The sequence below is a fragment of the Salvelinus sp. IW2-2015 genome, linkage group LG20 (assembly GCF_002910315.2).
Source record: "Salvelinus sp. IW2-2015 linkage group LG20, ASM291031v2, whole genome shotgun sequence".
Taxonomy (NCBI): domain Eukaryota; kingdom Metazoa; phylum Chordata; class Actinopteri; order Salmoniformes; family Salmonidae; genus Salvelinus; species Salvelinus sp. IW2-2015.
Window position 1 is genome coordinate 37,667,488 of NC_036860.1, and position 15,154 is coordinate 37,682,641.

The window sequence follows — 15,154 nt, forward strand, 5'->3', positions numbered from 1 at the left end:
CAGCCTGTACCGTTGACACCAGGCAGAATGGGGCCATGGATTCATGCTGCTTATGTCAAATCTGGCATGACACATCAGGAACCGGGATTCATTGGACAAGGCAATGTTTTTCCATTCCTCAATTGTCCAGTGATCGCGTGCCTACTGGAGCTGTTGCGTCTTGTTTTTAGCTTATAGGAGTGGAACCCGGTGTGGTGGTCTGCTGCAATGGCCCATCGGTGACAAGGACCGACGAGTTGTGCGTTCCGAGATGCCGTCTGCACACCACTGTTGAACTGCGCCGTTATTTGCCGGTTTGTGGGGGAAAAGCCCAGGCTGACCGTGTGAGACACTGTAATGGGCGCGCTTGGCGATCATCACGCTCAAAGTCGCATTGGTCAGTCATTTTGCTCATTTTAACATTCAATCGGACAGTAACTGAATGAATGCCTCGATACCCGCTGCCTGCTTTATATAGCTAGCCAAGGCCACATGACTCAGTCTGTAGGAGTGAACCATTTTTGTGAAAGGGGTGGTTTACCTAATACTGTGTATATTCTGTTTACATTATTATGTACACATATTTCTATGAATCTCTTCATTAAGTCTTTGCCATAGGCCCAACAGGGTGAAAATGAACTACAAAGGCATGGAGCGAGAAAGAGAGAAAGTAAACCCAAGGGGGTGTGAGTGAGAAACCGTGGGAGAATTTTATTAACCACTTGCAGACATGGCAGACATTTTGTGGATTCATTTGTTCCCATTACCTGAAAGAAGTTGTAGTTCAGGCGGCCCACAGGCCAAATTTGGCCCGCGGTGATTTTATTTGTTGGACATAAAAACGCTAACAAATAAGCGCCAAGTGATTTAAATTTTCGAAATATGTTCCAAAGTATTCCCACACAGAGAGATCTATGTGATGGTATAAAAACGTAAGCAAGGTTTGAAATTATTGTTTTAGTCAAATATCTGTTTAGGCTTCTTGTGGTCAATTTGCCGTCTACAATTATTTGTAATTATGTTCCGACCTCCTGACCATCCGCTCAAGAAAAAAATTGTCCCGTGGCTGAATCAAGTTGATGATCCCTGTTGTAGAAGAAAGTGCCTTAGAAGGCTACAAACGCCTCCTTTGGTTGGGCTAGTATGGTCAGTCCAATATCTACAGTAAAAACACAGGACAGATAAACAGACAGGAATTGCCACTCCGCAGGAAACAGTCATTTAGTTATTTGCAACCTCTTAGTAGTAGTGTTCACTCCTGCCTCGGTATGCTCCAAATCCTCCTGTACAGAAAAGGTATTTTTCCTATCTTTTTTAATTATTTTTTTGTCCTCCACCTTGGATTTAGTCTTTATTTAAAAACACCCACACTGCTCTTATCCATCCTGAGCCCTTCCATTGGGGGGGGGGAGAATTTCATTAGGCCAGTGAGATAGAGTGGAAGGAGGGGGAATGCAGTTTCTTCAGCCATGGGTATCATGTCTCTGGGAGCTGGCTGATGTCAGTTAAATTGGTGTTGTTGAGGATGGCTCGGATACGGTCGAGAGAGTCAGTCTGTCTGATCCGCTCCAACTGGACCTGAGGGGAAGAGTGTGATTGCATGATTGAATTGACCAGATAACCTAGAACCATCAAACTCAACTGTGGACCTCTAAGCCAGTTCCACTGTGTTTTTTTATTAATTGGAATTAATTATCAGGTAGAACAGAAAACCAGCAGGCTCCAGGCCTCATATACCCTGGATCTAGAAATACACATACAGCCATGTAGGTTACACCTCACATATCAGGGGCGGCACATCAGAGATAAGGTAAAATAAGTCACTATCAAATAGTGTTAAAAGCACCAATGAGGTGCTGTATATGGTTGCCATGGTAAGAGGTGTACTTTAGCAGTTGGCGTACCATTGCCATAGTAACACCACGATCATGCGGACCTATCAAATGTAAGGTACAAAGGTATGTCTAAGATCTACATCAAAAATGCTGATTGAATACTATTACGCATTTTACAAATAAGTAAGTGCTCATCTATTTCTAGGGGAAGGCATGCATTGCTTACCAATGGAAGCGGAATGGTCGTACATAACCTATAATACATAATTGGAGGTGTATTTGCTGTCCTATATCTATGAATGTTAAACACTCCAGTCTGAAGACAAAAAAACTTGAGTAACCAGTTTGCATCTCAAACTGGTTGCCATGGTAACCCGGCGACATTGCGGTCCGTACCTGGAGGGTCTGGGAGAGCTTGACAAAGTCTCTCTGCACCTGCTCACTGACGTCCAGCTCCGTCTGCAAGCGCTGTGCTTTGTCCTTCTCATCCAACGCCTGAGCCTCCAGGGCAGTCTGCCCCCCCACACACACAGACACACACAGTATCACTACTCCCACAGGATGTTGAGACTTATCACAGATTGGTGAGAAAGAAACAGCAGTGGCCAGTTTTAAAATACAGGCTGTCTGGTGTGAATGACCTCTGACCTTGGTTGTGGTGAGCTCTCTGAGCTGCTCCTCCAGACTGCTCTTCAGACCCTGGACACTCTCTAATGTCTTGCTCTTCTCTGCCAAGCTGCTCTCCAGCTGGGAAATTAGCACATCAATCAGGCTTATTAATAACTATTGGCACAAATAGTCTAGTACCAAACTTGAAGTCCTCCTGACTTCAGAGTCTAGGGAGGCTGCTAGATGTTGTCAGCACGATGCGTCGATAATGAAAGGGGCTGTGCCTTAGTGGTTCTCCTCTGTCTTTCTCACTCAAACACCCACATGGACAGCCACACAGTCCCCGAGATCCGCTTCCCTCCATTACAAGTGTTGGATTTTCAAATCCAACCCCCCAGAAAAAATAAACATTTAAGAGAACCAATCAATGCGTCCACTCTCGAAAAGAGTGGAATATGGAATTATAACAGCCACCTGTCCAGACCAGTGGGGCACCGATCCTCTCGCTGTGTCACATGGTCTGCACGCCAACAAGGCTACAAACAGTCTGCATTGCAAAACAATGTTAAGCCAGTGGCCTCCAACCTTGGTCCTGGTAGAGTTAGGTGCACAGGCTTTTGTTCCAGCTCAGAACTCAAACTCAACTAAACATCAAGACCTTCGTTAATTCAGTTGTGTACATATAAGGCTTGGGGGTATTCACATTGGTATTCACATTGGTGATGGTAAATAAAAATCACTCACACCTACATTTGTACACATTATTCCACACATTTCAAAACAGCAACTACTACTCTAACAAGCCAGTGGTTTTAGGCCTAAACTGGGATTATGTTATTGAAGGCAGCCACTCAAGGAAATCTGACTTCACATGCAGACTCCCTACAGTTCATTTACCTGTTCTTTCTCATCTTTCACGCGCTCCAGCTCGGTTTTCAGACTCGAGAATGACGCTGGCGGAAGGAGAGAAAAGAGATAGAAGGCTTATTACAGTGCCATTATGATGATAAATCAGAACATCAACCTCAGACATGCGTTCTAGCATTCTAATGTGGTTCCTGGCAAATGACTCATCAATTCATGAATAATGAATTAGCACGGTTTGCCAAGGGGAGTGGTGTGTGGGCTACTAAGCAAGCAAACACAGTGCTCCTCCAAACTATACGACTGACACAAAGAGCAATCAAGGAAGTGTTGATAACTTGGGCCAGAATTCAGCCATTGCAGAACATGGGTTTTCTGCACTGCACTTTAAGCAGTGCATTTGATTTGAACATTTCTGAAAACAAAATAGACAAAAACAAAGCTGTGATGCCACATGAATGGTATTACTAGCAGCCAGGCATGTTATTTTATCATACACATGCTGACTAAGAAGAGTGATGTGAATGGCTAAGTCATTGAGCAAGGTACCCTAAACGCACCTGTAAGTCGCTTTGGATAAGAGCATCTGCTAAATGACTCCTACAGTCATTAGTCCAACATTTACAGCATTAACACACACAAACAGCCTCAGTAGGTTCGTCAGACAGTGTTTTTCGTACCTTCCAAGATGTCTGAACAACAATCACCAACCGAGAAAAAAGGACAGGAGAAAAAGAAAGGTTTGAGAGGGTACAAAAGGAAAGGAGGGGGAAAAAACATCTTAAGAAAATGTGAAAGCTTTTATGAAGTTCAAAGGAAAAGCAGAGTTCAGTTGCGCTGAAGAGTTCATTATGGGACCGTGAAGCTGAACACTTGCTCAGTACGTTTTATCCCTTAACTCTACTCAAATGTGTACTCATGAAACAACTAAGTCATACAAGTTTGAGCTAACGGTCATATTTAACATCTTCGGCTCTTAGAAAATGCAACTTTGAAGATTTTCTTTATTGCTCGTATTTACTCTCTGCACCTACAGTTTCCTCATTGGGTGTCCAGACATCTCAACTCAGAGCCATAGATAAACATTACACCTGCCCAGTAAATACAGATCAAAATGAAACTTTTGGTAAATCTGGCACATTAATCAAAAGATATCTTGATTAATGAGCATGAGGATTATAGCGCAACTAAGTAACTTTTCATGAATACCAAATATACATCCATGGTTCTTCTCACCCTTCTCTGACCTATCCTTGTGTCAAGCCTAAGGAATGGGAAGGGGAGCCTCACCTTTCTCCTCCTTGCAGCCCTCTATCTCCATCTGTAGTGTGTCCTCCAGGTTCTCTTTGAAGCACTGCTCTGCCTGGAGCTGCTCCTTCAGGAACAGGATCTCCGCCTTCAGCTTCTCTTCTAAGTGGTCTGCAGCCGTGCGTACCGCAACTATGTCCTCCCGCAATTGCAGCACCAGTGGTTGTAGTTCCTAGAGGACAGCAGAAATAGTTGCACGTACCAATTTAAGTGAGTAACACTAGGTATAAATGGTGAAAGAAGTACCTGATGGGCATGTAAATAGCTCGATGGTGTGAACCAGAGATGGTAGTCTGCTTCTGAGGACTGTGCACGTGGAGAAGTGTATGGTAATGATTTACTCATACATTTCAGTTGCTTCCACCCCTTTTATACTCGTTACTCTGTTCTTCCAAGATTTTTGTTTTCTTCATTTACTCCAACGTATTCCTATTTCTATTCCTCATTTTAAAAGCTCTTTTAAGTAATTGAATACTGCAATATCTGAGTTTATATGGGATGAAAAAAACAAGAATCAGTTAGGTGGTTACGAGGGTTTAGCTACCACATTTTCATCAAGGTTTGAATTCACTCTAAAGACTTGTTCATGTCAAAGCGGTCAAGAAGTACACTATAGAATCTTTAACACCCCCGAAGGGCCCTAGTAAGTTGTCCCCTGCCAGTTCATCAACCAAAGTCAGTGATATATTACCTGGTCAGACAAGCGGATTGTTTCAGTTCTGAAAGACAGATTCTGTGCAGGTCTGCTTACATTACTAGACCTTTACAATTCCAGGAGGAGTATTTAACATCTCAGGAACCACATCAACATGACGCTCCTATAATGTGTGCAGAATCTGTGCATCTGGAACGCAACCAAAGTCTTAGAATATGACAAAGCTAAATCTAGGCTTAAAATATACACTACATTATCCGTCTTGGATTTAACTTTTGAATATTACTGTGTTTTTCTTCTTTGTCAATGCTATGAAAGCATGGTATGTAAGCATTGGGGAAAAAATGAAGAGCCTGGATGGTCCTTGCAATAAACTCATGTTTATTATTCAGATGTCAAGAGACATTCTGTAAATCTATGAATGTGTGACAAAATAAATACAAAACAAATCGAGGGCTATGGTTTACAGTATTGAGATGCGCCTGAGAGCAATTCTCAAAACAGTGGCTGTGAATGATTGTCTCGTACTTGCACCGTGGTGGGTAGTTTGAAGTCCTCCTGCTGCTGGAGAGATAAGTGGAGTCGGTGTTTGCCTGTTAGGCTGTCGTTGTCCCTCTGCAGTCTGCTCAGTTCGTCTGCCACCTGCTCCCTAGACTGCATCAGCACTGCCTGTTTATGGCAAAAACAGCACTCCATCAAATCATGTCATCATCCTGTTTCCTCCTGATGATTCAATGTACTGTAAAATGGAACTGCCGACCACAGTCTTCAGGTGTGATTCACTGGCAAATAGAGGCCAAACGTCTGCCATCTGGCAGAACACTCCACCAGCTCTATCTCTTTGGCAGGAGAAACATCCTCCTTAATTCCAGAAAAAAGCCAGTTGCATCACTAAATCAAAGGCACATGCAGCGATGGAATGTCCAAATGCTTTGGCTGCTAGCTTTTTTTTTTTTTTTTTTTCACACAGTCTTTCTGGCATAGACAGACATTATTAAGACACTGGAGGGCCAAACAAAGGCTATATTGAGAGGGTGTAGTAGAGAAGTGCTGCTCACCATCTGTTCCTGTGTGTTCCTCTTGGCCTGACTGAAGGCCTCCTGTAGTGTGTTGAGCAGCAACTCCGACTCGTGGACTCTCTGCATGAGAGCAGCGACCTGAGACACAAAGAAAGAAATCAGCAGGCTCCAAGGGATAACTGAGCAAACAGACAATCTACAGAAAAGGAATGATGTATGCTGATTTATCCACATTCCAACAGGGAGCATTGTACATTCTCTGAAGATTATAAATAACTACTCAAACAACATAAGAGCTATGCATAAAGATTACTTTACACTTACTATACTTTACGCTTTTTGCATAAGAACTCTGAAGTGTGTGTGTGTGTAATCAGGACAGACCTTGGCAGTGGTTTCCTCGTTTCCCTGTTTCACAGAGTCCTCCAGCTCCTGTTTTTCACTCAGGGTTCTCTCCAGCTGGTCGTTGGCCTGCCGCAGCATCACCTGGAGCTTCTTTACCTGAGAAGTACCAGAGAAATGAATGGGAGAGATCGGCACCAGTTAACACACTAAATCAGATGGTGCAAATATTTTCTATTTATTTAGGATTCTTGTCAACATATTTATACTAATTCATATAGCCACACAACATATGCCATTGAATATGGAAAGACCAAAGATCACATTTATCTATAATCTATAATAAAGGACTTTGATTTTGAGATTAACCTTCCCTTTAAGTATCCTTGGCATTTAGTAAACATTTCAGAAAGTCCAACTGTAATGGAGTGTCTCAGGGAGGGAGTTACCTGATCGCGTGTCTCTGCCTCCTGGCCCTGGATGACTTGCAGCTGTTTCTCGTAGTTGGAGCACATGTCACACCGCCGACCCAACTTCCTCCCTGCGTTCTTCACCTAGTGACAGACAGCCAAGAATCCACTTAGGAGGAATACCACATGGTAAATACGTCTAGGAGAAAGATGTATATAGAAACTGTGGGCTGTCCATGAGTGCAGACTAAACTGTACACATTTCATAGCAGTGTGAAGATTGTTTACTTTATTCTACAGTACCATTTCAACACTTAGCCTGCATTGTATTTTTGCTACAGTACTTGGTACCAGGGTCTCCGTTAGCCGGTAATAGCTGGCTTTTGGCCGATAAAAAAATTGAAGAGCTGATTACTCAAATCGGCGCCAGCCAAATTGTCCGGGAGACGAAATAATGATTTTTTTGCCTATTCATTGATGGAAATACATTTGACTGGTCATGCTTATCGGACTATAGATTAATTGCATAATATAAGGGAATGAAATTGGCACGTGTGCAGCATACAGATGGAGCCTTTGAGCAGAAAATCAGTCAGACAGCGCGAGAGCTGCTGCTGCATCTCAAACAGCAAATGTTTTTCTACATATGAGTCAAGTCTTACCTTGCTTCAAAGCAGCCTAGCCAAAATCAGAACATATCCATGAAAGCAATTATTTTATATAAACTTTCTTTCATTGTCCAGTAGCCCAAAGCACAATCCTAGTCATATTAGCAACCCATGCTGGTTGTTGCATATTAGATCTCCCCTCTAAATTTCGAATAGATATTTTTCTCTTTGTCACAAACCGCTCACATGTGCGGTTGGCTTTTGAGAGTGTTTTCCAGCTAATTTCATTATGGAACGAACATTCGCGCCGTAGCCTACTGTCTTGTGCGCTTATGTGAATTTTTGGGGAGGGGGATTGTGGGTGAACAGGGAGTACAGGAGGGGACTAAGTACACACCCCTGAGGGGCCCCAGTGTTGAGGGTCAGCTTCGAGGACGTATTGTTGCCTACCCTCACCACCTGGGGGCAGCCTGTTAGAAAGTCCAGGATCCAGTTGCAGAGGGAGGTGTTTAATCCCAGGGTCCTCAGATTAGTGATGAGTTTAGAGGGAACAATGGTGTTGAACGCTGAGCCATAGTCAATGAACAGCATTCTCACATAGGTGTTCCTTTTGTCTAGGTGGGCGAGGGTATGTTCTGTTAATATGAATTACCATCATCTAATGGTATTTCTGTCATTCTGAGCACTGTGAGTGGACGCCCTAATCAGGTTAAGCATTCAATGCATATGGTCCGGTAAATTTCTCAAATACCCGGTAAATTAAAACGCTGCCTATCAAATACCCGGCGCCACATTTTCCTAACGGAAACCCTGCTTGGTAATAAGCAGTGATTTTGAACCAATGTGATTATGGAATTACAAGCCAACAACTGTTACTATGTAAACAAGGTTTAGGGTACAATATCGAACTGGAAAACAAAGCCCAACGAAAACATCATACAATTTAAATTAACCAAAACACTGTATGAAAACTGTCTGACCTCTTGCTGTAGCAGGTTCCACTCCTGGTCACTGACCAACCGGTAGCCTGATGGGGAAAGGAAGGCGGTGTCGGGGGCATGAGAAATGCTGGACATCAGCGAGGCCGTCTCCTCCTGCTCCGGTGTCATGGCCTTGATGGCCTTCTCCTGGTCCTGGATCATATCAAACTTTATTTAAAACTGCATGTAAAAAAAAACTCTATACATTTCACAGACGCAATAAATGAAAGTATAATAAAGGTTGATTTAAGACCTTGGTGAGGAGGAAGTGGCCGGCCGTCAGCTGGATGGAGCTGACCGATAGTGTGTCCCCAAAGCCCGCCAGGCCCTCAGAGGCACCGCAGTCCGCCCCCACCAGGGGCCCAAAGTCGGACTCGTCCAGGTGGCTGGCCGACTTAGCCTTATGGTTGTGGCCCCCCAGGCCCTGGAGACCGGGAGAGGAACCCAGGCTGTCTGTGGACTGGACCCTCCGCAGGCAGTCTTTGTAGGGGTCCCCTGCCACCAGGTCTGTGTCTAAGGAGTACATGGAGCCGTGGGCACTGTGGTGCTGGAGGAGAAAAGAGGGAGTAAGAGAGTGGTTTTAATGACGAGAAGTAGATGAGTAGCACCTCAGGCTGCATTTACACTGGAAGCCAATTCAGATCTTTTGCCAATTATTTGCATATCTGATTACTATCTGAACTTTTCCCTAATGTGTAAACAGCAAAAAAAAGCACATGGAATCTGATCTGGACTTCCACCTACATACACTACATGACCAAAAGTATGTGGACATCTGCACGTCAAACATCTCTTTCCAAAATCATGGGCATTAATATGGAGTTGGTACCCCTTTGCTGCTATAACAGCCTCCACTCTTATAGGAAGGCTTTTCACTAGATTTTGGAATATTGCTGCGGGGACTTGCTTCCAGTCAGCCACATGAGCATTAGTGAGGTCGTGGCACTGATGTTGGGAGATTAGGCCTGGCTCGCAGTTGGTGTTCTGTGCAGGTTAGTCAAGTTCTTCCACAACGATCTCGACAAATCATTTCTGTATTGTCATGATGAAACAGGAAAGGGCCTTCCCCAAACTGTTGCCACAAAATTGGAAGCACAGAATCTTCTAGAATATCATTGTATGCTGTAGCGTTAATATTTCCCGTCACTGGAACTAAGGGGCCTAGCCCGAACCATGAAAAACAGCCCCAGACCATTATTCCTCCATCATTCCAGAGAATGCGTTTCCACTGCTCCAGAGTCCAATGGCAGCCGGCTTTATACCACTCCAGCCGAAACTTGGCATTGTGATCTTAGGCTTGTGTGGCTGCTCGGCTATGGAAAGCCATTTCATGAAGCTCCCGACGAACCGTTCTTGTGCTGACGTTGCTTCCAGAGGCAGTTTGGAAGTCTGTAGTGTGATGCAACCAATGATTTTTTACGCGCTTCAGCAGTCCCATTCTGTGAGCTTGTGTGGCGTACCACTTCACAGCTGAGCCGTTGTTGCTCCTTGAGGTTTCCAGTGGACTAATCCATTGAGGAGGCCTGGGGATGCCACAGTCCATCACACTTATGACAAGTGCTACTGAAATTGTATATGGTTATATTACATAAGTGCAATGGTGCAACACTAATAAAAATACTATTTAAATACAAATGCGCTTTCCCCTGCGTTTGATAGTGGTTGTGGTCCGCGGTTCTGAAACACATCAGTGCGCTTTTGAATTGGCGCCTTTTCCTAGACCATGTTGCGATGTGCCTAATAGCAAAGTTAACCAGCATATTGGTGTTGAGAAAAATGGGGCGGAGGCAGCAGTTAAGAGAGAAGAAACCACAACTTAAGTCTGCAATCAATAGCCTAACTTAAATGTGCCTGGCTTTATGAATCATCAATACATCTACAGAAATAAGACAGATCCTGCTTCTGTTGGCTGTTTGAGTGTTTGTTTAATAGCCTACGAATTCAGTGAGCACCAAGCCTCATGCAACGACCTATCAAGTAAATCATTTCACAAAATTGGCTGTTTTTAATCTTTGCTTTTCTGCAATAAAGGCTTTACTTTTTCTCTCGTTAGAACAGCCCCTAGTATTATTTATCTGGTGCTGTTTACACTGTTCCAAATTGTCCAAAAAATGATAACGCTCTTTTCTTGATCTCCTTGTTATTATTACTATTAATAATATTTTATAATAATAATAATAAGTAATGTCATTATCATTAGTAGGCTAAGGATAGCAGCCTTTTATAACCACCATTGAGCCGTAGGCCTAAGAGCACATCCTGTTTAGTCTTAAAACCATAACTTACCTAGGGCCTATATTTCAATACCCCCAGAGATATTAGATCGGGTTCAAGTCCGGGCTCTGGCTGGGCCACTCAAAGACATTCAGAGACTTGTCCCGAAACCACTTCTGCGTTGTCTTGGCTGTGTACTTAGGGTCGCTGTCCTGTTAGAAGGTGAACCTTCATCCCAGTCTGAGGTCCTGAGCAGGTTTTCATCAAGGATCTCTCTGTACTTTGCTCCATTCATCTTTTCCTCAAACCTGACTAGTCTCCAAGTCTCTGCACTGAAAAACATCCCACAGCATGATGCTGCCACCATGGTTCACCGTAGGAATGGTGCCAGGTTTCCTCCAGACGTGACGCTTGGCATTCAGACCAAAGAGTTCAGTCTTAGTTTCATCAGAGTTCTTTAGGTGCCTTTTGGCAAACTCCAAGCGGTCTGTCATGTGCCTTTTACTGAGGAGTGGCTTCATCTGGCCACTCTACCATAAAGGACTGATTGGTGGAGTGCTGCAAAGATGGTTGTCCTTCTGGAAGGTTCTCCCATCTCCACAGAGGAACCCTAGAGCTCTGTCAGAGTGACCATCGAGTTCTTGGTCACCTCCCTGACCAAGGCCCTTCTCCCCCGATTGCTCAGTTTGGCTGGGCTGCCAGCTCTAGGAAGAATCATGGTGGTTCCAAACTTCTTCCATTTAAGGATGGTGGAGACCACTGTGTTCTTGGGGACCTCCAATGCTGCAGAAATGTTTTTGTACCATTCCTAGATCTGTGCCTCGCCAAAATCCTGTCGTCTCGGACAATTCCTTCGTCCTCATGACTTGGTTTTTGCTCTGAAATGCACTGTCAACTGTAGGACCTTAGATAGGTGTGTGCCTTTCCAAATCATGTTTAATCAAAGGATTTTACCACAGGTGAACTCCAATCAAGTTGTGGAAACATCAAGGATGATCAATGGAAACAGGATGCAACGAAGCTCAATTTCGAGTATCAATACTTAAGTAAATAAAGTGTGTATTTAATACATTTTCAAAAATTTCTAAAAACACCCGTTTTTGTTTTGTCACTATGGGGTATTGTGTGTAGCAGTGGCGCAGCAACCTAAGGCGCTGCATCTCAGTGCAAGATGCATCACTATAGTACCTGGTTTGAATCCAGGCTGTATCACATCCGGTCATGATTGGGAGTCCCATAGGGAGGCGCACATTGGCCCAGCGTCGTCCGGGTTTGGCCGTCATTGTAAATAAGAATTTGATCTTAACTGACTTGCCTAGTTAAATAAAAGTTCAATTTAAAAAATATAAAATAGATTGATGAGGACAATTTTTTTTAAGGCTGTAACGTAACATGATGTGGAAAAAGTCAAGCGGTCTGAATATTTTCCGAATTTTTGTTACAGCCTTAAATTTTAGTTTTCAAATAAAGACAGCCTTGAACAATTAGCTTAAATAATAAACAGTTATATTTCTGAAATTGCATTAACGAATGAATGCGACTGTTTAGTCTTTGCTGTAATAAAGGCTTAGCAAAAAAACACTACAACAGACTCTCTGGTAAACTTATAATTTATTTATTGTTGTTTACATTGTTCCAAACAGTAAGAAAAATTATATTGTAATCTATACAGCACCTGTTGCTGGACAGTCAGAAAAATATATAGGCTATAGAAAAAATACAATTTGGGTTCCTAGGGTGGCTGTGTAAACACAGAAAGAGAGAAGAGGGAGAGAAAAAGTGCTGTGGGGATGTGCTGTGGTTGAGCGATGGCAAAACTGCAGTGTCAAGATTGGAAATGAAAGGTGCATTGTCAGCAGAGAACAGTGCTTTTAACATGCTTTAGACCAATTTCTTGAATACTTATGTCAGTGTCATAACAGGAATTCTCCAAGCCACTTAAGGAGATGGCATTTCAGACCACAATTGACCATGCTTGTCAGAGGATTAGGTGGAAAAAAAGTGAACATTCTACCTTCACAGAGAAGTCATTGTAAAGACGTGGAGTTAATATCCAGTCCTCTCTCTTTGTACGTCATCACGCAACAGACGTCAGAGTCTGCAACAGAACAACGTACTATCTACACTCGGTTTGTTGTTTTTATGAAATAGTTCATGAAATAGTTAAAAAAAAAATCATAGCTCAAGTTTTTATTGCTACGGATTCCGCAACACGGTTAGCTTTCATGGCTGGGACCGCAAGTTTGTGTGCCGGATTACTGTTAACACTAGAACCGCCATAATCAAACGTCAATGGCCGCTGGCCTTTGTAAATAAAAAAATATCCCCAAAAAAAGAAATGTCCTTCACCTTCCCTGACTTTTCCTAAATGTTTGTATTTTACATTGTGATTTCAAAATTCTGACAAATGAGCAAACAGAAAAGTATTGAGCATTTTTCACACCTATTCCCAACTTAAAAACGCCCAGACAATGCACAGTAGGATGTTAGTACCCCGCCAGGCACTAATGAGTCTCTCCCCCCTCACTGAATGAATGACAAATGGATGATAATTGCGCACCTTAACAATTGAATTTAAATAAGGCCTAACTGAATGATAAGGATGGTGAAGTGGTTGATTTAATTTAGAAAGACAGTGTAATGATGTGTGTGTTATGCCTATTTACCAGCAGCAAATAATTTGACCACATGACCTTGCAGGTTGATATTCTCTATTACCTTTTACTTTATGAAAATAAGCTGTTATGGGACTTTTAGTTACGTTAACTATTACTAATCACATTTATTGTAACGGAAACTAAAACATACTACATGTTGTAGTAGGCATTTAGAATAATGCAAAACATATCCTTGACTATCCGAGTTGATGAAGTTGATGAGCGAAGGGACGCAAACGATGCCAGCCCACTGAATGAATGACCAATGGAATGGGATGGGACCAATGGAATGGGCGATACTCGTGCAAGTTACTTCACAATCAAATCTAAATTAGGCTTAACTGAATGATGAGGGCGAAGAGGTCAATTTAATTTAGAACAACAATAGTGTGATGAGTTTGTGTTATGCCCATTTATCATTATTGGCGCTTATGTTAATTTGACCAGCCTTGCAGGTTGATACCAAATGTATTGTAAAGGAAACTAAAACATGCTACGTGTTGCAGTAGGCCTTTAGAATATTGCTAAACATATCCTTGATTCTATCCAAGTTGGTGAGCGGGAAACAAACAATGTGTAATCTGATGAGTGACAATATTATCATTTGTCAAATTGTACATGAAGAGATGGGTGCATTTTGTAATTGACAGACGCAGGGGGAAAAAATCATCACTTCATCAAATCGTCCTTCAGAGTCAGATGCAGGTAAAATATTTGGATTTCTATATAGTATCAGAAAGAGCACATTCTGCCGTTTCTGACACTTACCTTTGTCAAATAATTCAAGAGGTGCAAACATTTCCAAAATCCACTTCACGAAAATATACGTGCTGTCCATGCCTTCAGCACATGAAAACTTGCGAGGCCTCGTTGCTCTGGCTACTAAGCAAAAAACTAGGAACAAACTTAAAATAGCTTATTTTTGTCGTCGATGAATGGGCGATAGAAACCAGATATCAGTTTCTAACGGTGATTGTAACTTCAATGAACTGAATGATGAGAATGAAGAGGGTGATTGAATTTATAACAGCGTAATGATGAAAAATTGTGGGCAGTCAATTTTATTATGAAAGGCTAGAAATTGCATATAATCTCCCCTCAGAGAGTCAAATCAGACACTGAGTACAACATACAACGTTCACAATGGCAAGCTGAACCAAATGGATGCACTGACAGCATTGCAAATGTTGCATATGTTGCAAACACACCAAGACAGTCGTGAAGAGGGCACGACAAATTCCCCCTCAGGAAACTAAAAAGATTTGGCATGGGTCCTCAGATCCTCAAAATGTTCTACAGCTGCAACAGCGAGAGCATCCTGACTGGTTGCATCACTGCCTGGTACGGCAATTGCTCAGCCTCCGACAGCAAGGCACTACAGAGGGTAGTGCGTATGGCCCAGTACATCACTGGGGCTAAGCTGCCTGCCATCCAGGACCTCTACACCAGGCGGTGTCAGAGGAAGGCTCTAAAAAATTTCAAAGACCCCAGCCATCCCAGTCATAGACTGTCTACTACCGCATGGCAAGCGGTACCGGAGCGCCAAGTCTAGGACAAAAAGGCTTCAACAGTTTTTCCCCCCAAGCCATAAGACTCCTGAACAGGTAATCAAATGGCTACCCGAACTATTTTCATTGTGTGCCCCCCCCCATCCCTCTTTTACACTGCTACTCT

The 15,154-nt window shown here is 42.9% G+C and overlaps 1 protein-coding gene across 2 annotated transcripts in view; it reads right to left on the minus strand.

Moving 5' to 3' along the window:
* Positions 1–1,359: 1,359 nt before the first annotated feature.
* Positions 1,360–15,154, minus strand: part of rabep1 (rabaptin, RAB GTPase binding effector protein 1) — a 30,436-nt gene continuing 16,641 nt past the window's right edge. For both annotated transcript variants that reach the window (XM_070449374.1, XM_024011812.2), the window contains 11 exons: positions 8,863–9,156; positions 8,610–8,762; positions 7,061–7,165; positions 6,654–6,770; positions 6,309–6,407; positions 5,779–5,919; positions 4,578–4,767; positions 3,321–3,376; positions 2,463–2,561; positions 2,211–2,327; positions 1,360–1,557 (listed from right to left, as the gene is read on the minus strand). In XM_070449374.1, coding sequence (XP_070305475.1) covers positions 1,456–1,557; positions 2,211–2,327; positions 2,463–2,561; positions 3,321–3,376; positions 4,578–4,767; positions 5,779–5,919; positions 6,309–6,407; positions 6,654–6,770; positions 7,061–7,165; positions 8,610–8,762; positions 8,863–9,156 — 1,473 coding nt within the window. In that variant the 3' untranslated portion in view covers positions 1,360–1,455. The remainder of the gene's footprint in view (positions 1,558–2,210; positions 2,328–2,462; positions 2,562–3,320; positions 3,377–4,577; positions 4,768–5,778; positions 5,920–6,308; positions 6,408–6,653; positions 6,771–7,060; positions 7,166–8,609; positions 8,763–8,862; positions 9,157–15,154) is intronic.